Source organism: Cetorhinus maximus, unplaced genomic scaffold, assembly GCF_964194155.1.
Source record: "Cetorhinus maximus unplaced genomic scaffold, sCetMax3.hap1.1 HAP1_SCAFFOLD_3566, whole genome shotgun sequence".
NCBI classification, from domain to species: Eukaryota; Metazoa; Chordata; class Chondrichthyes; order Lamniformes; family Cetorhinidae; genus Cetorhinus; species Cetorhinus maximus.
Genome location: NW_027599475.1, coordinates 1 through 23,483, shown reverse-complemented (window position 1 = coordinate 23,483; position 23,483 = coordinate 1). Strand labels below are relative to the sequence as shown.

At 61.9% G+C, this 23,483-nt stretch overlaps 1 protein-coding gene across 1 annotated transcript; it reads left to right on the top strand.

The window, feature by feature from the left end:
- Positions 1-932: 932 nt before the first annotated feature.
- LOC144678080 (uncharacterized) lies at positions 933-20,818 on the top strand (the record flags this gene model as incomplete). The annotated part of the gene is made up of 11 exons (XM_078537995.1): positions 933-1,109; positions 5,071-5,254; positions 5,600-5,715; positions 7,730-7,877; positions 8,902-9,017; positions 10,330-10,480; positions 14,754-14,896; positions 16,872-17,022; positions 18,812-18,889; positions 20,125-20,184; positions 20,759-20,818. Coding segments are annotated over exons 1-11 (1,384 nt in total), but the record flags the coding sequence as incomplete, so codon positions are not given.
- Positions 20,819-23,483: the final 2,665 nt, after the last annotated feature.

Sequence of the window (23,483 nt, the reverse complement as noted above, 5' to 3'; positions counted from 1 at the left end):
AAGAGTCAGCCCCATCGCTGTGGGTCTGGAGTCACATGTAGGCCAGACCGGGTAAGGACGGCAGATTTCCCCAGTGAACCAGATGGGTTTTTTTTTTTACAACAATCGCCAATGGTTTCAGGGTCAACGTCAGACTTTTAATTCCAGATTTTTATTGAATTCAAATCCCACCGTCTGCCCGCGGGTAGGGGATTCGAACCCGCGTCCCCGTTCCCCCCCCCGCCCCTACAGAGCATCACCCCGGGGTCTCGGGAATATCAGACCAGCGACAAGACCACTGCGCCACCCCCTCCCCTAAACTTGGGTTTGGGTTCAATGGGACTGTCGGGGGTTGGGGGGGGGGTGTACGGGGGGGCCACATCCCCCCTCCCCCTAACTCCCCCCTCCCCCTAACTCCCCCCTCCTCCTCCCCTAACTCCCCCCTCCCCCTTACTCCACCCTCCGCCTAACTCTGCCTCGTCCCTTCCCCCTCCCCCCCACTCCCCCACTCTCACATGCCCACTCTCACACTCACTCTCACACACTCACACTCACTCTCCCTCCCTCACTCTCCCTCCCTCACTCTCCCTCCCTCACTCTCTCTCCCTCACGCGCTCTCTCCCTCACGCGCTCTCTCCCTCACGCGCTCTCTCCCTCACGCGCTCTCTCCCTCACGCTCTCTCTCCCTCACGCTCTCCCTCCCTCACGCTCTCCCTCCCTCACGCGCTCTCTCCCTCACGCGCTCTCTCCCCCTCATGCTCTCTCCCCCTCACACTCTCTCTCCCTCACGCTCTCTCTCTCCCTCACGCTCTCCCTCCCTCACGCTCTCCCTCCCTCACGCGCTCTCTCCCTCACGCGCTCTCTCCCCCTCATGCTCTCTCCCCCTCACACTCTCTCTCCCTCACGCTCTCTCTCTCCCTCACGCTCTCTCTCTCTCTCCCTCCCTCTCCAGGATGACCGGCGTACCGAGCAGCACTCCCAAGCTGAAGCAGTGGATGATCCAGCAGGTGGACAGCGGCAAGTACCCGGGCCTGGTCTGGGAGGACCGCAAGCTGGGAATGTTCCGGATCCCTTGGAAGCACGCCAACCACCAGGACTACAGGCATGACAAGGACGCCGCCATCTTCGAGGTAAGCGCCTCGAAACCACCGCCTCGCCCACTCGCCACCTTCACAGCAACTGCAGCCAAGGTCGGTGGTTGGGGGTGGGAGGAGGGGGGTTGGTTCAGAGGGCCAAAGGCAGAATGCGAGGCCAAACCCTGGGTTCAGTTGACGTCGCGACGATGGGAAATAATTCCTGCGGGTGTTTCACGCCCAACAACAACAACTTAGATTTATATAGCGCCATTAGAGCGCAAAAACCCTCCCAAGGCCCTTCACAGGGGGCAGGGAGTCGGGCCACGTGCGACACTGAGCCGAATGAGGCCTTACGAAGGCAGACGAACCCGAATCTCGGTCACCGAGGTCGGTTTTTAAGGAGCGTCTCGACAGAGGAGAGAGAGAGAGAGCGAGGGAGGCAGAGGGGTTGAGGGAGGGAATTCCAAGGCTCGGTGGGGGGGGCGCCCAGGCAGCTGAAGGCACGGCCGCCAAGGGCAGAGCGCTCACCTTTCACCCTCAAGGGTCAAATCCAGTCTCAGGCTGGGGGGTGGGCGGGGGTGGAGTTGATGTGGGGAGGGACGGCATCACCCGGGGTTTGAGTGAGAGCCTGGGTCAGATATTGCGATGTGTTTGATGGGGACCCTGTAGAGGGAGCTTTACTCTGTATCTAACCCCGTGCTGTACCTGTCCTCGGAGTGTTTGATGGGGACAGTGTAGAGGAAGCTTTACTCTGTATCTAAACCGTGCTGTACCTGTCTTGGGAGTGTTTGATAGGGACAGTGTAGAGTGAGATTTACTCTGTATCTAACCCCGTGCTGTACCTGTCCTGGGAGTGTTTGATAGGGACAGTGTAGAGTGAGATTTACTCTGTATCTAACCCCGTGCTGTACCTGTCCTGGGAGTGTTTGATAGGGACAGTGTAGAGTGAGATTTACTCTGTATCTAACCCCGTGCTGTACCTGTCCTGGGAGTGTTTGATAGGGACAGTATAGAGGGAGCTTTACTCTGTATCTAACCCCGTGCTGTACCTGTCCTGGGAGTGTTTGATGGGGACGGTGTAGAGGGAGCTTTACTCTGTATCTAACCCCGTGCTGTACCTGTCCTGGGTGTGTTTGATGGGGACAGTGTAGAGGGAGCTTTACTCTGTATCTAACCCCGTGCTGTACCTGTCCTGGGAGTGTTTGATGGGGACACTGTAGAGGGCGATTTACTCTGTAGCTAACCCCCGTGCTGTACCTGTCCTGGGTGTGTTTGATGGGGACAGTGTAGAGGGAGCTTTACTCTGTATCTAACCCTGTGCTGTACCTGTCCTGGGAGTGTTTGATGGGGACAGTGTAGAGGGAGCTTCACTCTGTATCCAACCCCGTGCTGTACCTGTCCTGCGAGTGTTTGATGGGGGCAGTGTAGAGGGAGCTTTACTCTGTATCTAACCCCGTGCTGTTCCTGTCCTGGAGTGTTTATGGGGACAGTGTAGAGGGAGCTTCACTCTGTATCTAACCCCGTGCTGTACCTGTCCTGGGTGTGTTTGATGGGGACAGTGTAGAGGGAGCTTTACTCTGTATCTAACCCCGTGCTGTACCTGTCCTGGGTGTGTTTGATGGGAACAGTGTAGAGGGAGCTTTACTCTGTATCTAACACCGTGCTGTACCTGTCCTGGGTGTGTTTGATGGGGACAGTGTAGAGGGAGCTTTACTCTGTATTTAACCCCGTGCTGTACCTGTCCCGGGAGTGTTTGATGGGGACGGTGTAGAGGGAGCTTTACTCTGTATCTAAACCCGTGCGGTACCTGTCCTGGGAGCATTTGATGGGGACAGTGTAGAGGGTGCTTTACTCTGTATCTAACCCCGTGCTGTACCTGTCCTGGGAGTGCTTGATGGAGACAGTGTAGAGGGAGCTTTACTCTGTATCTAACCCCGTGCTGTACCTGTCCTGGGTGTGTTTGTCCAGTGGTAGAGAGCCCCCGTTCTCTCGCCCTCCCTTGCCCCTGCTCTGTCCCTTGCCCCCGCTCTCTCGCTCTCCCTCGCCGCCGCTCTCTCCCTCGCCCCCGCTCTCTCGCCCTCCCTCGCCCCCGCTCTCTCGCACTCCCTCGCCCCCGCTCTCTCCCTCGCCCCCGCTCTCTCGCCCTCCCTCGCCCCCACTCTCTCCCTCTCCCTCGCCCTCCCTCGCCCCCGCTCTCTCGTTCTCACTCGCCCCCACCCTCTCCCTCCCCCAGCTCTCTCGCTCGCCCTCGCCCCCGCTCTCTCCCTCGCCCCCGCTCTCTCCCTCGCCCCCACTCTCTCGCTCTCCCTCGCCCCCACTCTCTCCCTCACCCCCGCTCTCTCGCTCTCCCTCGCCCCCGCTCACTCGCTCTCCCTCGCCCCCGCTCTCTCGCTCTCCCTCGCCCCCACTCTCTCCCTCGCCCCCGCTCTCTCGCTCTCCCTCGCCCCCGCTCTCTCGCTCTCCCTCGCCCCCGCTCTCTCGCTCTCGCTCTCCCTCGCCCCCGCTCTCCCTCGCCCCCGCTCTCTCGCCCTCCCTCGCCCTCCCTCGCCCCCGCTCTCTCGTCCTCCCTCGCCCCCGCTCTCTCCCTCACCCCCGCTCTCTCGCCCTCCCTCGCCCCCGCTCTCTCGCCCTCCCTCGCCCCCGCTCTCTCGCACTCCCTCGCCCCCGCTCTCTCCCTCACCCCCGCTCTCTCGCCCTCCCTCGCCCCAACTCTCTCCCTCTCCCTCGCCCTCCCTCGCCCCCGCTCTCTCGCCCTCCCTCGCCCCCACTCTCTCCCTCTCCCTCGCCCTCCCTCGCCCCCGCTCTCTCGTTCTCACTCGCCCCCACCCTCTCCCTCCCCCAGCTCTCTCGCTCACCCTCGCCCCCGCTCTCTCCCTCGCCCCCACTCTCTCGCTCTCCTTCACCCCCACTCTCTCCCTCACCCCCGTTCTCTCGCTCTCCCTCGCCCCCGCTCTCCCTCGCCCCCGCTCTCTTGCTCTCCCTCGCCCCCACTCTCTCCCTCGCCCCCGCTCTCTCGCTCTCCCTCGCCCCCGCTCTCTCGCTCTCCCTCGCCCCCGCTCTCTCGCCCTCCCTCGCCCCCTCTCCCTTGCCCCCGCTCTCTCGCTCTCCCTCGCCCCCGCTCTCTCGCTCTCCCTCGCCCCCGCTCTCTCGCTCTCCCTCGCCCCCGCTCTCTCGCTCTCCCTCGCCCCCGCTCTCTCGCTCTCCCTCGCCCCCGCTCTCTCGCTCTCCCTCGCCCCCGCTCTCTCGCTCTCCCTCGCCCCCGCTCTCTCGCTCTCCCTCGCCCCCGCTCTCTCCCTCGCCCCCGCTCCCTCCCTCTCCCTCCCTCCCTCGCCCCCGCTCTCTCGCCCTCCCTCGCCCCCGCTCTCTCGCTCTCCCTCGCCCCCGCTCTCTCGCTCTCCCTCGCCCCCGCTCTCTCGCTCTCCCTCGCCCCCGCTCTCTCGCTCTCCCTCGCCCCCGCTCTCTCCCTCGCCCCCGCTCCCTCCCTCTCCCTCCCTCCCTCGCCCCCGCTCTCCCTCCCACCCTCGCCCCCGCTCTCTCGCCCTCCCTCGCCCCCGCTCTCTCGCCCTCCCTCGCCCCCGCTCTCTCGCCCTCCCTCACCCCCGCTCTCTCGCCCTCCCTCGCTCCCGCTCTCTCGCCCTCCCTCGCCCCCGCTCTCTCGCCCTCCCTCGCCCCTGCTCTCTCGCCCTCCCTCGCCCCCGCTCTCTCGCCCTCCCTCGCCCCCGCTCTCTCGCCCTCCCTCGCCCCCGCTCTCTCGTCCTCCCTCGCCCCCGCTCTCTCGCCCTCCCTCGCCCCCGCTCTCTCGCCCTCCCTCGCTCTCGCCCTCCCTCGCCCCTCTCCCTCGCCCCCGCTCTCTCCGTCGCCCCCGTTCTCTCGCTCTCCCTCGCCCCCGCTCTCTCGCTCTCCCTCGCCCCCGCTCTCTCGCCCTCCCTCGCCCCCGCTCTCTCCCTCGCCCCCGCTATCTCGCCCTCCCGCTCTCTCTCGCTCTCATACGCTCTCCCTCTCTCTCTCTTTCCAGGCTTGGGCCAAGTTCAAGGGGGCGTACAAAGACAGGCACAGGTTGAACCCGAGGACGTGGAAATCCCGGCTGCGCTGCGCTCTCCACAAGAGCAGCGATTTCCAGGAGGTGCCCCACCGCTCGCAGCTCAACACCTTCGAACCCTACAAAGTCTACCAGATCGTCGACGACAGCGCTGAGAAGAGTGAGTGACGGACAGCTGCTCATGGAGTTGGGGGGGAGGGAGGGGTGCGGGGCAGAAGGAGAGGGTGGCATTGTCAACGAGGGAGGGCGGTTGTCGGTGAGGGGGGGTAGATGTGTCGGTGGATGGGTGTCAGTGAGGTTGGGTTGATCAGCGGGGGGTGTGGGAGGTGTATCAGCGGAGGGTTGGTTAATCAGCAAGGAGGGGATTTATCAGTGGGAGGTTATTTATCCATGAGGTTGGCGTTTATTGGCGAAGGGACTTCCCCCCCCCCTCACCCTCTGTCAGGCCCTGTCTCTCTCTCTCTCTCTCTCTCTCTCTGACCCGTTTACTGGGCTCTGTTCACAGAGAGTCCACCGTCGACCGTCCACCTGATCACGGTGAAAGTGCAGGGGTGCGAGAGCGTAGGGTCGAAGGATTCGCTGCACAGCTCCCCCAGCAGCCGGCTGGGAACGACGGAGAAGGTGAGATGGGGGTGGGGAGGGGGAGCGTGGGGAAGGTGGGGAGGGGTGCGCAGGATGAAGGTTTGTGCCGTTCGGTGGTGAGGCAGGCAGGGAGAGGAGGTGTCGAGGGGAACAGGTAGAGTGGCATTCCTGGTTCCATTTCCCCAGCAGGTAGAGAGTGACTCTCCTGTTCCGGTTTCCATGCAGGTAGAGAGTGACTCTCCTGTTCCGGTTTCCCAGCAGGTAGAGAGTGACTCTCCTGTTCCGGTTTCCCAGCAGGTAGAGAGTGACTCTCCTGTTCCGGTTTCCCAGCAGGTAGAGAGTGATTCTCCTGTTCATCTTTCCCAGCAGGTAGAGGGTGACTCTCCTGTTCCAGTTCCCAGCAGGTAGAGAGTGATTCTCCTGTTCCAGTTCCCAGCAGGTAGAGAGTGACTCTCCTGTTCATCTTTCCCAGCAGGTAGAGGGTGACTCTCCTGTTCCAGTTCATGGCAGGTAGAGAGTGATTCTCCTGTTCCCGTTTCCCAGCAGGTAGAGGGTGACTCTCCTGTTCATCTTTCCCAACAGGTAGAGGGTGACTCTCCTGTTCCAGTTCCCAGCAGGTAGAGAGTGACTCTCCTGTTCCAGTTCCCAGCAGGTAGAGAGTGATTCTCCTGTTCCAGTTCCCAGCAGGTAGAGAGTGACTCTCCTGTTCCCGTTTCCCAGCAGGTAGAGGGTGACTCTCCTGTTCCAGTTCCCAGCAGGTAGAGAGTGACTCTACTGTTCCCATTTCCCAGCAGGTAGAGAGTGATTCTCCTGTTCCCATTTCCCAGCAGGTAGAGAGTGACTCTCCTGTTCCCATTTCCCAGCAGGTAGAGATTGACTCTCCTGTTCCCATTTCCGAGCAGGTAGAGATTGACTCTCCTGTTCCAGTTCCCAGCAGGTAGAGAGTGACTCTGCTGTTCATCTTTCCCAGCAGGCAGAGAGTAACTCTCCTGTTCTAGTTTCCCAGCAAGTAGAGAGTGACTCTCCTGTTCCCCTTTCCCAGCAGGTAGAGAGTGACTCTCCTGTTCATCTTTCCCAGCAGGTAGAGAGTGACTCTCCTCTTCCCGTTTCCCAGCAGGTAGAGAGTGACTCTCCTGTTCCCATTTCCCAGCAGGTAGAGAGTGACTCTCCTGTTCCCGTTTCCCAGCAGGTAGAGAGTGACTCTCCTGTTCCCATTTCCCAGCAGGTAGAGAGTGACTCTCCTGTTCCAGTTTCCCAGCAGGTAGAGAGTGACTCTCCTGTTCATCTTTCCCAGCAGGTAGAGAGTGATTCCCCTGTTCATCTTTCCCAGCAGGTAGAGAGTGACTCTCCTCTTCCTATTTCCCAGCAGCTAAAGAGTGAGGATCCTTCCGTCAATTCCCAGCAGGTAGAGAGTGATTCTCCTGTTCATCTTTTCCAGCAGGTAAAGAGTGACTCTCCTGTTCTAGTTTCCCAGCAGGTAGAGAGTGACTCTCCTGTTCATCTTTCCCAGCAGGTAGAGAGTGATTCCCCTGTTCATCTTTCCCCGCAGGTAAAGAGTGACTCTCCTGTTCTAGTTTCCTAGCAGGTAAAGTGTGACTCTCCTGTTCCCGTTTCCCAGCAGGTAGAGAGTGACTCTCCTGTTCCCATTTCCCAGCAGATAGAGAGTGACTCTCCTGTTCATCTTTCCCAGCAGGTAGTGAGTGACTCTCCTGTTCCAGTTTCCCAGCAGGTAGAGAGTGACTCTCCTGTTCCAGTTTCCCAGCAGGTAGAGAGTGACTCTCCTGTTCCCCTTTCCCAGCAGGTAGAATGTGACTCTCCTGTTCCAGTTTCCCAGCAGGTAGAGAGTGATTCTCCTATTCAACTTTCCCAGCAGGTAGAGAGTGACTCTCCTGTTCATCTTTCCCAGCAGGTAGAGAGTGACTCTCCTGTTCATCTTTCCCAGCAGGTAGAGAGTGATTCTCCTGTTCCCATTTCTCAGCAGGTAGAGAGTGACTCTCCTGTTCCCATTTCCCAGCAGGTAGAGAGTGACTCTCCTGTTCATCTTTCCCAGCAGGTAGAGAGTGACGTCCCTTCAATCGATTCCCAGCAGATGGAGAGTGACAGCAGCTGCGATCCAAGTTCTGGCTGTGAAATGTCTGCCCAGGAAGAAGGTTCCGGTAAAACCACCTCACTGGAGGGGAACCTGACCCCCAGCACTGAAGGTAGAGACTGAGGGCATGTCGCCCACAACCCAGCAGCAGATGGGACCTGGGCAATGGGTCAGGCCGCCCTCTGACCTCCTGCCATTGGTTAACGGGGCCCGGTGCCTGCTCCTGCCCTCTCACCTCTGGGTGACAGGGGCCAAAGTTCACCGGCGGCAATGGCCTCCTGTGAATGAAAGCGGTATCGGTGATGGAGAAGGGCCTGCCACTGAGGGAGCTGTGGGCGAGGGAGGGTGAGGAAGGGAGGAGTGAGGGAGGAGGGAGGGTGGAGCGAGTGGGGAGGGAGGAGCGAGGGTCGAGGGGGATGGAGGAGCGAGGGAGGAGGAGGGGGATGGGGAGGAGCGAGGGGGGAGGAGAGGGGGAGGGAGGAGCGAGCGAAGGGAGGAGCGAGCGAAGGGGAGGGGGAGCAAGAGGGGAAAGCGGGGAGGGAGAGGGGAAAGCAGGGAGCGGAGGATGGTGGAGGGGTGAGCTGGTGAGGGGGAGTGCGGGGCAGTGGGGAGGGAGGGAAGTTGGGGGGAGGGGGAGTGCGGGGCAGTGGGGAGGGAGGGAAGTTGGGGGGAGGGGGAGTGCGGGGCAGTGGGGAGGGAGGGAAGTTGGGGGGAGGGGGAGTGCGGGGCAGTGGGGAGGGAGGGAAGTTGGGGGGAGGGGGAGTGCGGGGCAGTGGGGAGGGAGGGAAGTTGGAGGGAGGGGAGTGTGAGGAGGGAAGTTGGGGGGAGGGGGAGTGCGGGGCAGTGGGGAGGGAGGGAAGTTGGAGGGAGGGGAGTGTGAGGAGGGAAGTTGGGGGGAGGGGGAGTGCGGGGCAGGGGGAGGGAGGGAAGTTGGGGGGAGGGGGAGGGAGGTGAGTGCGAGGAGGGAAGTTGAGGGGAGGGGGAATGCGGGGGAGGGGTGAGCGCAGGGAGTGGGAGCAGTGGAGGCGGAGTGCGGGCTGGGGGTGTTTTATCAGTGAGGACGCAGTCTCTCTGTAAGACTGTCTCTCTCTCTCTCTCTCCTCTCTGGCCCATGTTTACCATGACTCTACCCACAGAGAGCCTGCCCTTGGCCGGACCCCTGAGCACAGTGAAAGTGGAGGGCTTAGAGTGCGTTGGAATGGAGATCACACAGCCCAGCTCCCCCAGCGGACAGCTGGGAATGACTGAGAAGGTGAGGAGGGGGTCGGGGCAGGGTGGGGAGGGGTGGTGTGTACAGGGTGAGGGGGGATGGCGTTCAGAAGAGGAGGTGTCGAGGGGGAGGAGGAAGTTTGGAGGAGAACAAGCTACCGCGAGCATTCTAGAGAGAGTGACGCTCCTGTTCTCGCGTCCCAGCAGGTAGAGAGTGACTCTCCTGTTCCCATTTCCCAGCAGGTAGAGAGTGACGCTCCTGTTCTCACGTCCCAGCAGGTAGAGAGTGACTCTCCTGTTCCCGTTTCCCAGCAGGTAGAGAGTGACTCTCCTGTTCCAGTTCCCCAGCAGGTAGAGAGTGACTCTCCTGTTCCAGTTTCCCAGCAGGTAGAGAGTGACTCTCCTGTTCCCCTTTCCCAGCAGGTAGCGAGTGACTCTCCTGTTCCCGTTTCCCAGCAGGTAGAGAGTGACTCTCCTGTTCCCGTTTCCCAGCAGGTAGAGAGTGACTCTCCTGTTCATCTTTCCCAGCAGGTAGAGAGTGACTCTCCTGTTCCCATTTCCCAGCAGGTAGAGAGTGACTCTCCTGTTCCCGTTTCCCAGCAGGTAGAGAGTGACTCTCCTGTTCCCGTTTCCCAGCAGGTAGAGAGTGACTCTCCTGTTCATCTTTCCCAGCAGGTAGAGAGTGACTCTCCTGTTCCCATTTCCCAGCAGTAGAGAGTGACTCTCCTGTTCCCGTTTCCCAGCAGGTAGTGAGTGACTCTCCTGTTCCCGTTTCCCAGCAGGTAAAGAGTGACTCTCCTGTTCATCTTTCCCAGCAGGTAGAGAGTGACTCTCCTGTTCATCTTTCCCAGCAGGTCGAGGATGACTCTCCTGTTCCCGATTCCCAGCAGGTAGTGAGTGACTCTCCTGTTCCCGATTCCCAGCAGGTAGAGAGTGACTCTCCTGTTCCCGTTTCCCAGCAGGTAGAGAGTGACTCTCCTGTTCCCGTTTCCCAGCAGGTAGCGAGTGACCCTCCTGTTCCTGTTGCCCAGCAGGTAGAGAGTGACTCTCCTGATCCAGTTTCCCAGCAGGTAGAGAGTGACTCTCCTGTTCCCCTTTCCCAGCAGGTAGAGAGTGACTCTCCTGTTCCAGATTCCCAGCAGGTAGTGAGTGACTCTCCTGTTCCTATTTCCCAGCAGGTAGAGAGTGACTCTCATGTTACCCTTTCCCAGCAGGTAGAGAGTGACTCTCCTGTTTCCATTTCCCAGCAGGTAGAGAGTGACTCTCCTGTTCCCGTTTCCCAGCAGGTAGAGAGTGACATTCCTGTTCATCGTTCCCAGCAGGTAGAGAGTGACTCCCCTGTTCCTGTTTCCCAGCAGGTAAAGAGTGAGGAACCTTCTGTCGATTCCCAGCAGATGGAGAGTGACAGCGGCTGCGATCCAAGTTCTGGCTGTGAGATGTCTGCCCAGGAAGAAGGTTCCGGTGAAACCACCTCACTGGAGGGGAGCCTGACCCCCAGCACTGAAGGTAGAGACTGAAGGCATGTCGCCCACAACCCAGCAGCAGATGGGACTCGGGCAATGGGCCAGGCCGCCCTCTGACCTCCCGTCATTGGTCAAAGGGGCCTGGGCCAGCTGCCCTCTCACCTGTGGGTGACAGGGGCCAAAAGTTACCGGCAGCAATATCCTCCTGTCGCCCATCCCCAGCCCCGGGACAGGCCCTGAACCCAGACCTCACCAGTGTTGAGTAGGCCCAGCCGTGGTCAGTTAGGCACCAACAAGATCAACCAGGCCTCACCAGGGTCGAGTAGGCCCCACTCTGGTCAGTTTGTCCCCAGCAAGGCCAAGCAGGCCTCACCAAGTTCGAGTAGGCCCTGCTTGGGTCAGTGAGGCCCCAGCAAGGTCAACCAGACCTCACCAGCTTCGAGTAGGCCCCGCCCGGGTCACTGAGGCCCCAGCAAGGTCAACCAGGCCTCACCAGGGTCAAGTAGGCCCTGCTTGGGTTAGTTAGGCCCCGGCAAGGTCAAGCAGGCCTCACCAGGGTCAAATAGGCCCTTCCCAGCAGGTAGAGAGTGACTCTCCTGTTCCCATTTCCCAGCAGGTAGAGAGTGACTCTCCTGTTCCCATTTCCCAGCAGGTAGAGAGTGACTCTCCTGTTCATCTTTCCCAGCAGGTAGAGAGTGACTCTCCTGTTCCTATTTCCCAGCAGGTAGAGAGTGACTCTCCTGTTCATCTTTCCCAGCAGGTAGAGAGTGACTCTCCTGTTCCTATTTCCCAGCAGGTAAAGAGTGAGGATCCTTCTGTCAATTCCCAGCAGATGGAGAGTGACAGCTAGGGTCAGTTAGGCCCCAGCAAGGTCAACCAGGCCTTACCAGGGTTGAGTCGGTCCCAGCAAGGTCAACCAGGCCTCACCAGGGTTGAGTAGGCCCCGCCGGGTCAGTTAGGCCCCAGCAAGGTCACCCAGGCCTCACCAGGGTCGAGTAGGCCCCGCCCGGGTCACTGAGGCCCCAGCAAGGTCAACCAGTCCTCACCAGGGTCGAGTAGTACCTGCCCAGTTCGAGTTGGACCTTCAGCTTAAATGGAGCCGTCCCAGCCAAGGTCAGCTTGGCCCCAAGCAGGTCACATCGACTCAATAGGCCGTTCACGCCTTCCTTAACAGGAACACCATTTCTCATAGAGCTCCTTTGGCTCTGCTCGACCCACAATCAGAACGGAAGGCAGGGAACCGATGGGGGTTGAGGGCGAGCCGGGTAATGTGCCCCTTGGTTGCTGAGGGAATGCAGATGTCGGTGAGGGAGATGGGGCTGTGAGGGTATGAGGGGCTAGTCAGTGAGGGAGGAGGGGCTGTGAGGGTATGAGGGGCTTGTCAGTGAGGGAGGTGGGGCTGTGAGGGTATGAGGGGATCGTCAGTGAGGGAGGAGGGGCTGTGAGGGTATGAGGGGGTTGTCAGTGAGGGAGGAGGGGCTGTGAGGGTATGAGGGGGTCGTCAGTGAGGGAGGAGGGGCTGTGAGGGTATGAGGGGGTCGTCAGTGAGGGAGGAGGGGCTGTGAGGGTATGAGGGGGTTGTCAGTGAGGGAGGAGGGGCTGTGAGGGTATGAGGGGGTCGTCAGTGAGGGAGGTGGGGCTGTGAGGGTATGAGGGGGTCGTCAGTGAGGGAGGAGGGGCTGTGAGGGTATGAGGGGGTTGTCAGTGAGGGAGGAGGGGTTGTGAGGGTATGAGGTGTTCGTCAGTGAGGGAGGAGGGACTGTGGAGGGAGGAGGGGCTGTGAAGGGTATGAGGGGGTTGTCAGCGAGGGAGGAGGGGCTGTGAGGGTATGAGGGGGTCGTCAGTGAGGGAGGAGGGGCTTTGAGGGTGGTTGGTGAGGGCAGTGGGCCTGTGAGGGCGGGTGGTGTTGATGGCGGGTGTGTTTATCTGTGAGGGCGGGTGGTGTTGATGGCGGGTGTGTGTTTATCTGAGAGGAGGGCTTTTATCAGCAATGGGGTCGTGTATTGGCGAAGGGGTTTTATTGGTCTGCAAGGCTCTTCTCGTTTGCTCTCTCTCTCGCGCCCACTCTCCGTCTCTCTCTCGCGCCTGCTCTCTCTCTCTCTCTCTCTCGCGTGCTCTCTCTCCCTCTCGCGCCCTCGCTCCCGCTCTCTCTCTCTCTCACGCCCGCGCTCTCTCTCTCACACCCGCTCTCTCTCTCTCGCGCCCGCTCTCTCTCTCACGCCCGCTCTCTCTCTCTCACGCCCGCTCTCTCTCTCTCACACCCGCTCTCTCTCTCTCGCGCCCGCTCTCTCTCTCGCGCCCGCGCTCTCTCTCTCACACCCGCTCTCTCTCTCGCGCCCGCACTCTCTCTCTCGCGCCCACTCTCTCTCGCGCCCGCTCTCTCTCTCTCTCGCGCCCACGCTCTCTCTCTCACACCCGCTCTCTCTCACACCCACTCTCTCTCTCTCTCACACCCGCTCTCTCTCTCTCGCGCCCGCTCTCTCTCTCTCACACCCACTCTCTCTCTCGCGCCCACTCTCTCTCGCGCCCGCTCTCTCTCTCTCTCGCGCCCACGCTCTCTCTCTCACACCCGCTCTCTCTCTCTCGCGCCCGCTCTCTCTCGCGCCCGCTCTCTCTCTCTCACACCCACTCTCTCTCTCACGCCCACTCTCTCTCGCGCCCGCTCTCTCTCTCTCTCGCGCCCACGCTCTCTCTCTCACACCCGCTCTCTCTCTCGCGCCCGCTCTATCTCTCTCGCACCCGCTCTCTCTCTCTCGCGCCCACTCTCTCTCGCGCCCGCTCTCTCTCTCTCTCGCGCCCACGCTCTCTCTCTCACACCCGCTCTCTCTCTCTCGCGCCCGCTCTCTCTCGCGCCCGCTCTCTCTCACACCCGCTCTCTCTCTCTCTCTCACACCCGCTCTCTCTCTCTCGTGCCCGCTCTCTCTCTCTCGCGCCCGCTCTCTCTCTCTCACACCCGCTCCCTCTCTCACACCCGCTCTCTCTCTCGCGCCCGCTCTATCTCTCTCGCACCCGCTCTCTCTCTCTCGCACCCGCTCTCTCTCTCTCGCGCCCTCTGTTCCCCCCTCCCTCCCTCTGTTCCCCCCTCCCTCCCTCTGTTTCCCCCTCCCTCCCTCTGTTCCCCCCTCCCTCCCTCTGTTCCCCCCTCCCTCCCTCTGTTCCCCCCTCCCTCCCTCTGTTCCCCCCTCCCTCCCTCTGTTCCCCCCTCCCTCCCTCTGTTCCCCCCTCCCTCCCTCTGTTCCCCCCTCCCTCCCTCTGTTCCCCCCTCCCTCCCTCTGTTCCCCCCTCCCTCCCTCTGTTCCCCCCTCCCTCCCTCTGTTCCCCCCTCCCTCGCTCTGTTCCCCCCTCCCTCCCTCTGTTCCCCCCTCCCTCCCTCTGTTCCCCTCTCCCTCCCTCTGTTCCCCCCTCCCTCCCTCTGTTCCCCCCTCCCTCCCTCTGTTCCCCCTCCCTCCCTCTGTTCCCCCCTCCCTCCCTCTGTTCCCCCCTCCCTCCCTCTGTTCCCCCCTCCCTCCCTCTGTTCCCCCCTCCCTCCCTCTGTTCCCCCCTCCCTCCCTCTGTTCCCCCCTCCCTCCCTCTGTTCCCCCCTCCCTCCCTCTGTTCCCCCCTCCCTCCCTCTGTTCCCCCCTCCCTCCCTCTGTTCCCCCCTCCCTCCCTCTGTTCCCCCCTCCCTCCCTCTGTTCCCCCCTCCCTCCCTCTGTTCCCCCCTCCCTCCCTCTGTTCCCCCCTCCCTCCCTCTGTTCCCCCCTCCCTCCCTCTGTTCCCCCCCTCCTTCCCTCTGTTTCCCCCCCTCCTTCCCTCTGTTCCCCCCCTCCCTCCCTCTGTTCCCCCCCTCCCTCCCTCAGTTCCCCCCCTCCCTCCCTCAGTTCCCCCCCTCCCTCCCTCAGTTCCCCCCTCCCTCCCTCTGTTCCCCCCCTCCCTCCCTCTGTTCCCCCCCTCCTTCCCTCTGTTCTGTTCCCCCCCTCCTTCCCTCTGTTCCCCCCCTCCCTCCCTCAGTTCCCCCCCTCCCTCCCTCAGTTCCCCCCCTCCCTCCCTCAGTTCCCCCCCTCCCTCCCTCTGTTCCCCCCTCCCTCCCTCTGTTCCCCCCCTCCCTCCCTCTGTTCCCCCCCTCCCTCCCTCTGTTCCCCCCTCCCTCCCTCTGTTCCCCCCTCCCTCCCTCTGTTCCCCCCTCCCTCCCTCTGTTCCCCCCTCCCTCCCTCTGTTCCCCCCTCCCTCCCACTCTCTCTCTCTCTCTCTCTCTCTCTCTCTCTCTCTCTCTCTCTCTCTCTCTCCTCCCTCTCTCTCCCTCTCTCTGACCGTATTTACCGACCCTCTGTTCACAGAGAAGTCACCGTCACCCATTCCCCTGAGCTCGGTCAAAGTGGAGAGCAGCGAGAGTGTCGGAACAGAGAGGTCGCAGCCCACCTCCCCCAGCAGCCAGCTGGGAACGACAGAGCAGGTGAGCAGTTGGGGCAGGAGGAATCGGGTGGCCTGCACTGGGTGAGGGGCGCGGTGATGGCAAGAGGGAAGGGGGTGGAGGGCCATGGTGTTGGGAAGAGGAGAGGGGGTGAGGGCCGTGGTGTTGGGAAGAGGGGGTGGGGGGTGAGGGGTGTGGTGTTGGGAACAAGGGGTGTTAGGAGGGTAGAAACCACAGCGAGGATTCTGGAGAGAGTGACTCTCCTGTTCCAGTTCCCCAGCAGGTAGAGAGTGACTCTCCTGTTCCAGTTCCCTAGCAGGTAGAGAGTGACTCTCCTGTTCCCCTTTCCCAGCAGGTATAGAGTGACTCTCCTGTTCCAGTTTCCCAGCAGGTAGAGAGTGACTCTCCTGTTCCAGTTTCCCAGCAGGTAGAGAGTGACTCTCCTGTTCCCCTTTCCCAGCAGGTAGAGAGTGACTCTCCTGTTCCCATTTCCCAGCAGGTAGAGAGTGACTCTCCTGTTCCAGTTTCCCAGCAGGTAGAGAGTGACTCTCCTGTTCCAGTTTCCCAGCAGGTAGAGAGTGACTCCTGTTCCCGTTTCCCAGCAGGTAGAGAGTGACTCCTGTTCCCATTTCCCAGCAGGTAGAGAGTGACTCTCCTGTTCATCTTTCCCAGCAGGTAGAGAGTGACGCTCCTGTTCTAGTTCCCCAGCAGGTAGAGAGTGACTCTCCTGTTCCCATTTCCCAGCAGATAGAGAGTGACTCTCCTGTTCCCCTTTCCCAGCAGGTAGAGAGTGACTCTCCTGTTCCCATTTCCCAGCAGTTAGAGAGTGACTCTCCTGTTCCCATTTCCCAGCAGGTAGAGAGTGACTCTCCTGTTCATCTTTCCCAGCAGGTAGAGAGTGACTCTCCTGTTCATCTTTCCCAGCAGGTAGAGAGTGACTCTCCTGTTCCCATTTCCCAGCACGTAAAGAGTGACTCTCCTGTTCCCATTTCCCAGCAGGTAGAGACTGATTCTCCTGTTCCCATTTCCCAGCAGGTAGAGAGTGACCCTCCTGTTCCCTCATCCCAGCAGGTAGAGAGTGACTCTCCTGTTCCCATTTCCCAGCAGATAGAGAGTGACTCTCCTGTTCCCATTTCCCAGCAGATAGAGAGTTACTCTCCTGTTCCCATTTCCCAGCAGGTAGAGAATGTCTCTCCTGTTCCCATTTCCCAGCAGGTAGAGAGTGACTCTCCTGTTCCAGTTCCCCAGCAGGTAGTGAGTGACTCTCCTGTTCCCGTTTCCCAGCAGGTAGAGAGTGACTCTCCTGTTCATGTTTCCCAGCAGGTAGAGAGTGACTCTCCTGTTCATCTTTCCCAGCAGGTAGAGAGTGACTCTCCTGTTCATCTTTCCCCAGCAGGTAGAGAGTGACTCTCCTGTTCATCTTTCCCAGCAGGTAGATAGTGACTCTCCTGTTCTAGTTCCCCAGCAGGTAGAGAGTGACTCTCCTGTTCCCGTTTCCCAGCAGGTAGAGAGTGACTCTCCTGTTCCCGTTCCCCAGCAGGTAGAGAGTGACTCTCCTGTTCCCATTTCCCAGCAGGTAGAGAGTGACTCTCCTGTTCCCGTTTCCCAGCAGGTAGAGAGTGACTCTCCTGTTCCCGTTCCCCAGCAGGTAGAGAGTGACTCTCCTGTTCCCATTTCCCAGCAAGTAGAGAGTGATGTTCCTGTCCCCATTTCCCAGCAGGTAGGGAGTGATGTTCCTGTCCCCATTTCCCAGCAGGTAGAGAGTGATGTTCCTGTCCCCATTTCCCAGCAGGTAGGGAGTGATGTTCCTGTCCCCATTTCCCAGCAGGTAGGGAGTGATGTTCCTGTCCCCATTTCCCAGCAGGTAGGGAGTGATGTTCCTGTCCCCATTTCCCAGCAGGTAGAGAGTGATGTTCCCGTCCCCATTTCCCAGCAGCTAGAGAGTGATGTTCCTGTCCCCATTTCCCAGCAGGTAGGGAGTGATGTTCCTGTCCCCATTTCCCAGCAGACTAGGAGTGACTGCCCTTCTGATTTTTCCCAGCAGGTTAAGAATGACAGTCCAGCCCGCGATTCACTGCAGATGGACAACGACTGCAGCCGCCACCCCAGTTTTGGCCCCGAAGCGCCTGCTGTTCGCGAGGAAGGTTCCGGTGAAAGCGCCTCGCCGGAGTGGAGCTTGACCCCCAGCGCCGAAGGTAGAGACCGAGGGCACAGCGCCCACGCCCAAGCAGCTGACCAGCAGGGGACGGGGCTGACCCCTGCCCTCCTGTCCACTGGTCAACAGGCCCCGGGCCTGCGTACGCCCTCTGACATCTGGCTGGCAGGGGCCAAAGGTCACCCCCACACCCCCCCCAGCAATGGCCTCCTGTGCCCTTTGCCCCTCAGGGGAACAGGGTCAAGCGGGTACTGTGGGTGTTGCGCACGCAAGAAACAGCAGGAGACCACTCGGCCCATCGAGCCTGCTCCCCCGATCAATATGGTCGCGGCTGCTCTTGGGCTTCGTCTCCACTATCCCCGCCCGCTCCCCCGTATCCCTCAATCGCACCCCCCTCCCCCCGAGAGAGACCGGGAATCTGTCTGTCCCGGCCTTGAATGTCTTCAGCGCCGGGGAGTATCCGCTACCCCCCTACCTGGGGTGGAGAATCCCAAAGATTCACAAACCCTCCCAGTGAAGAAATTCCTCCTCGTCTCGGTCCCCAAAATGGCCGCCCCCTCATCCCGAGACTCTGCCCCTCACCTCCCTCCCTCCCCCCCACCCATCCCGGGTGTTTTAGATTCCCCGGGACCAGCCGTGGAACGATCTCTGGGCGTCCGCCCTGTCGAACGCCCCACTCTTCAGAACCGCGTAGGTCCCGACGAGGTCGCCTCTCGTTCTCCTCGATTCCCGGAGAATCCCAGCCCGGTTTTACTCAGCCTCTCGTCGCAGGACAACCCACCCCCACCTCCTCCACTCCTCCCCCCCTCATCCCGGGGACCGATCGAGGCGAGTCAGTCCTTCCTTCAAACGCGGAGACCAAAACGGCACAGCGCGCGCTCTCCACTCCGGACACAGTCTCCCCAAAACCCTGTAACAACCGCAGCCAGACTTCCTTATTCTCGGTAGATCCTGCCTGAGTTGCGCAGGCCCCGCGAGAGCCTTACAGGCCTCACCAGTAGGCCGAGTGGGCCCTGCCCGGGTTGACTAGGCCCCAGGCAGGTCACGTTGCCTCAGTGGGACGTACGTGCCCGTCTGGGAGGCTGGGAATCCTGCGGAGAGTCACTCACCTCCTGACTCCCCCCAAAGCCTGTCCACCATCGACAAGGCACAAGTCAGGAGTGTGATGGGATACTCCCCCCACTTGCCTGGACGAGTGTGGCTCCCACGACACTCGAGAAGCTCGACACCGTCCAGGACAAAGCAGCCCCCGCTCGATCGGCACCCCATCCACCAACATTCACTCCCCCCACCACCGACGCACAGTGGCAGCAGTGTGTGTACCATCTACAAGATGCACTGCAGCAACTCACCGAGGCTCCTTCGACAGCACCTTCCAAACCCACGACCGCTACCGTCTAGAAGGACGAGGGCAGCAGACGCACGGGGAACACCACCACCTGGAAGTTCCCCTCCGAGCCACACTCGCCGTCCCGACCTGAGAATATATCGGCCATCCCTTCACTGTCGCTGGGTCAAAATCCTGGGGAAACTCCCTCCCTAACAGCACGGTGGGTGTACCTACACCACAGGGGACTGCAGCGGATCAAGAAGGCGGCTCACCCACCGCCACCTTCTCAATGGGTCAATTAGGGGGATGGGGCAATAAATGCTGGGCCCGGCCCAGTGAAGCCCACATCCCCGTGAAAGAATAAATAAAACACCGGTTGTTTTGGAGCCCTTGTGGCATTCAGGACAGTGGGAGGGGAGGGGTTGGGGGGGATTGAGTGGGGGGTGGTGAAGTGTGTGAACCTTGGTCTAAATCTCCCTCTTTTGCTCCCCGCTCGCAGTGGCAAGGCCTTATACCACCAGCATCGACAGCCCGGTCCCACCGAACCTGCCAGAGAAAAGCAACACTTCTCTGAGGGGTAAGTTATTCTCTCTCTCTCTCTCTCTCTGAAAGTGGCCTCGGGTGGGGGAGTGTTAGGGTGGAGGGGTTGGCGAGGGAAAGAGGGGGTGGCGAGCGGGGGTGCTCACGACCTTTGTAAAGGAGCCTCGCTGAGGCCCAGCGCTGCACTGCTGGTCAGCCAGGCGTCCACCCTGCTGTGGCGAGGACTGCGCAGGCCAGGCGGATTCAGGCCCGTCTCCCCAGGCCGCAGGGAGTAGCCCCGCTGCCCGGGGCCCCGGCAGCCTTCCCTGGGACCGCCTGGGCCTGGGCCTGGGCCTGGGCCTGGGCCTGGGGTCAAGCTGGGCCGCCTTGACTCACGCCCTGGAGGCCAGGATACCATCGGCAGGCTCAGCCAGCCTTGTGCAGGCCCCGCCCAATTCGCCCAGGCAGGGCCCGGGGTTCTGTCGGCCCATAAGGGAAGCCCCGGCCCAGCCTGGTTCACGGCCGGCCCAGTCCAATAGTTCCCCCAGGCCCCGGCCCAGTCCGATAGTTCCCCCCGGCCCACTCCGATAGTTCCCCCCGGCCCGGTCCGATAGTTCCCCCCGGGTCCAGTCCGATAGTTCCCCCCGGGTCCAGTCCGATAGTTCCCCCCCAGCCCTGGCCCAGTCCGATAGTTCCCCCTGGCCCCGGCCCAGTCCGATAGTTCCCCCTGGCCCCGGCCCTGTCCGATAGTTCCCCCCGGCCCCGGCCCAGTCCGATAGTTCCCCCCAGCCCCGGCCCAGTCCGATAGTTCCCCCCGGCCCCGGCCCAGTCCGATAGTTCCCCCCGGCCCAGTCCGATAGTTCCCCCCGGCCCAGTCCGATAGTTCCCCCCAGCCCAGTCCGATAGTTCCCCCCGGCCCAGTCCGATAGTTCCCCCCGGCCCCGGCCCCCGCCCAGTCCGATAGTTCCCCCCGGCCCCGGCCCAGTCCGACAGTTCCCCCTGGCCCAGTCCGATAGGAGCTGAAGCAGGACTGAGTAGGCCCCAGCGTGGTGGAACAGGGAGCCTCCAGCACTGAACAGACCCTGCCAGGGGTGATAGGCCCCGGCGTGACTGCCTTGGCGCAATGGGCCGTACGCGCCTCCCTAACATTAACGCGGTTTTTCGGCCATTTTGGCTCTAAGGCCCCGCATTCAGGACGAGGAGGGGGTGGGGAGGAGTTGGTTGGGGGTTTGCAGGGAATGAAATGCAGCGTGACCCTCAGCCTAAATGGTACCTCTTTCATCCCCTGCCCAGTCGTGAACAATTACACCTTCAACATCGGCAACCCAACGCCGGCAAGCCTCCCGGAGACAGGTAATGGAAGTTTCTAGAGCTTTCAGTCTTCTTACCTCACTCACTGCGAACGACTCCTCGGGGTAGGGGAGGTGGTGGGGTGGGGGTTGGGTGGGGGAGGGAGGGCGGTGGTGAGCGTGTGGCGTTTGGGTGGCAATAGGGCGAGGCCTGGCACTGCCCCCTCGCTGGTGCCCGGGGACGGCTCGGCCCCCCAAGTGCCGGTTCCCCCCCAGGTCCCCGGCGGCCCTGTTGCCAGGAGCCTCGGTGGAGTTGGGCCACCTTTGACCGGAGTCCCCCGAGCTCCCACCGGGCCCGGGCTGGCTTCGAGCAAGGCCTGCGGTGTTGCGTTAGCCTGGCAAAGGCCAGGGCCGCGCTGGCCCCCTCCCATCCCCACCACCAGCACCGCCGCCACCACCACCAAGGCTAACCGGACCCTGCTGGGGTCCACCGTGCCCCGCCCCAAACAGGCCGTGTTGACTCAGTGGGACTCAGTTCCGGGCAGGGGGCCGGGAGGAGCTGGGTGCGGTGGAGAGCTGACGAGCGATCCATCTCCCCCCACGGTCTAAAATCTCCCTCTTTCTTTCCCGACCCACAGCCGCGAATGTTTACACGATCAACATCAACAGCCCGGCACCGCCGAGCCTGCCGGAGAAAGGTAACGCACGTTCTGAGGATTGAGGTCATTTCCTTTGAACGCTCTGTGAAAGAGGCCTGCGGTGTGGGATGGAGTGGGGGGAGGGGGTGCGGGTGTTACGGAGGGAGGGGGTGTGCGTGTTACGGAGGGAGGGGGTGCGGGTTGGAGGGGGGGTCGAGGGGGTGCGGGTGTTACGGAGGGAGGGGGTGCGGGTGTTACGGAGGGAGGGGGTGCGGGTGTTACGGAGGGAGGGAGTGCAGGATGGGGGGGGCGAGGGGGGTGCAGGTGTTACGGAGGGAGGGGGTGCGGGTTGGAGGGGGGGGTGAGGGGGTGCAGGTGTTACGGAGGGAGGGGATGCGGGTGTTACGGAGGGAGGGGGTGCGGGTTGGAGGGGGGGGCGAGGGGGGTGCAGGTGTTACGGAGGGAGGGGGTGCGGGTGTTACGGAGGGAGGGGGTGTGGGATGGAGTGGGGGCGAGGGGGTGCGGGTGTTACGGAGGGAGGGGGTGCGGGTGTTACGGGGGCCTGCGATGCGGGATGGAGGGGGTGCGGGTTTTACGGGGGCCTGCAGTGCGGGATGGAGTGGGGGGGGCGAGGGGGTGCGGGATGGAGGGGGGGACGAGGGGTGCGGGTGTTACGGGGGCCTGCGGTGCGGGATGGAGGGGGGTGCGGGTGTTACGGGGGCCTGTGGTGCGGGATGGAGGGGGGGCGAGGGGGTGCGGGTGTTACTGGAGCCTGCGGTGCGGGATGGAGGGGGGTGCGGGTGTTACGGGGGCCTGTGGTGCGGGATGGAAGAGGGGGGCGAGGGGGTGCGGGTGTTACTGGGGCCTGCAGTGCGGGATGGAGGGGGGTGCGGGTGTTACAGGGGCCTGTGGTGCGGGATGGAGTGGGGGGCGAGGGGGTGCGGGTGTTACTGGGGCCTGCAGTGCGGGATGGAGGAGGGTGCGGGTGTTACGGGGGCCTGTGGTGCGGGATGGAGGGGGGGGCGAGGGGGTGCTGGTGTTACGGGGGCCTGCGGTGTGGGATGGAGGGGGTGCGGGTGTTACGGAGGGAGGGGGTGTGGGATGGAGTGGGGGCGAGGGGGTGCGGGTGTTACGGAGGGAGGGGGTGCGGGTGTTACGGGGGCCTGCGATGCGGGATGGAGGGGGTGCGGGTTTTACGGGGGCCTGCAGTGCGGGATGGAGTGGGGGGGGCGAGGGGGTGCGGGATGGAGGGGGGGACGAGGGGTGCGGGTGTTACGGGGGCCTGCGGTGCGGGATGGAGGGGGGTGCGGGTGTTACGGGGGCCTGTGGTGCGGGATGGAGGGGGGGCGAGGGGGTGCGGGTGTTACTGGAGCCTGCGGTGCGGGATGGAGGGGGGTGCGGGTGTTACGGGGGCCTGTGGTGCGGGATGGAAGAGGGGGGCGAGGGGGTGCGGGTGTTACTGGGGCCTGCAGTGCGGGATGGAGGGGGGTGCGGGTGTTACAGGGGCCTGTGGTGCGGGATGGAGTGGGGGGCGAGGGGGTGCGGGTGTTACTGGGGCCTGCAGTGCGGGATGGAGGAGGGTGCGGGTGTTACGGGGGCCTGTGGTGCGGGATGGAGGGGGGGGCGAGGGGGTGCTGGTGTTACGGGGGCCTGCGGTGTGGGATGGAGGGGGTGCGGGTGTTACGGGGGCCTGCAGTGCGGGATGGAGGGGGTGGTGAGGGGGTGCGGGTGTTACAGGGGCCTGCGGTGCGGGATGGAGGGGGTGGTGAGGGGGTGCAGGTGTTAGGGGGGCCTGCGGTGTGGGATGGAGGGGGTGCGGGTGTTACGGGGGCCTGCGGTGCGGGATGGAGGGGGGGTGAGGGGGTGCGGGTATTACGGGGGCCTGCGATGCGGGATGGAGGGGGTGCGGGTGTTACGGAGGGAGGGGGTGCGGGTGTTACGGAGGGAGGGGGTGCGGGTGTTACGGAGGGAGGGGGTGCAGGTGTTACGGGGCCTGCGGTGCGGGATGGAGGGGGGGTGAGGGGGTGCGGGTATTACGGGGGCCTGCGATGCGGGATGGAGGGGGTGCGGGTGTTACGGAGGGAGGGGGCGCGGGTGGTACGGAGGGAGGGGGTGCGGGTGTTACGGAGGGAGGGGGTGCGGGTGTTACGGGGGCCTGCGGTGTGGGATGGAGGGGGGGCGAGTGTTACGACACAGCCAATGGTAAACACTGAGCTGTTCAGACCCCAGAGAGAAGCTCGAAACTAACCACTGAACCCACTTTTTTGCAATTCGTACGTTTCGAGATGCCGGCTTTGAAATCGGTAGTAATAAGACCACCGAGTTTCAAGAGGTTTTTTTTTTTTGCAAACCTAAATTAAACATTTATTGGTTAAAGGATTGTGAGCACGTACATAGGCCTACAAATTTTTTCTATAATAACTTCTTATCAAAAAAAAAAAATCCCCTAATGAATCTGGCTCCCAGTGATGCCTCTGTTAAGACAACAGTAAAACACACAGATCTAAACAGACCCTTGGCAAAGCACACTTGGGACAGTCACATTCAAAACGAGTTTCTTTCAGCTCTGGGCCCTTGCAGACAGCGGCTGGAGGCTTTAGATCTTAGAATCCCTCCTCCCCTTTTACCAACCTTCCTTTAGACATATTTTCCTCTTTGAATGCAAATTCTCATTGTTTCACTCGGCTTTTTGAACTTTACCCCTTCTAACAATAAAACCCTTTCA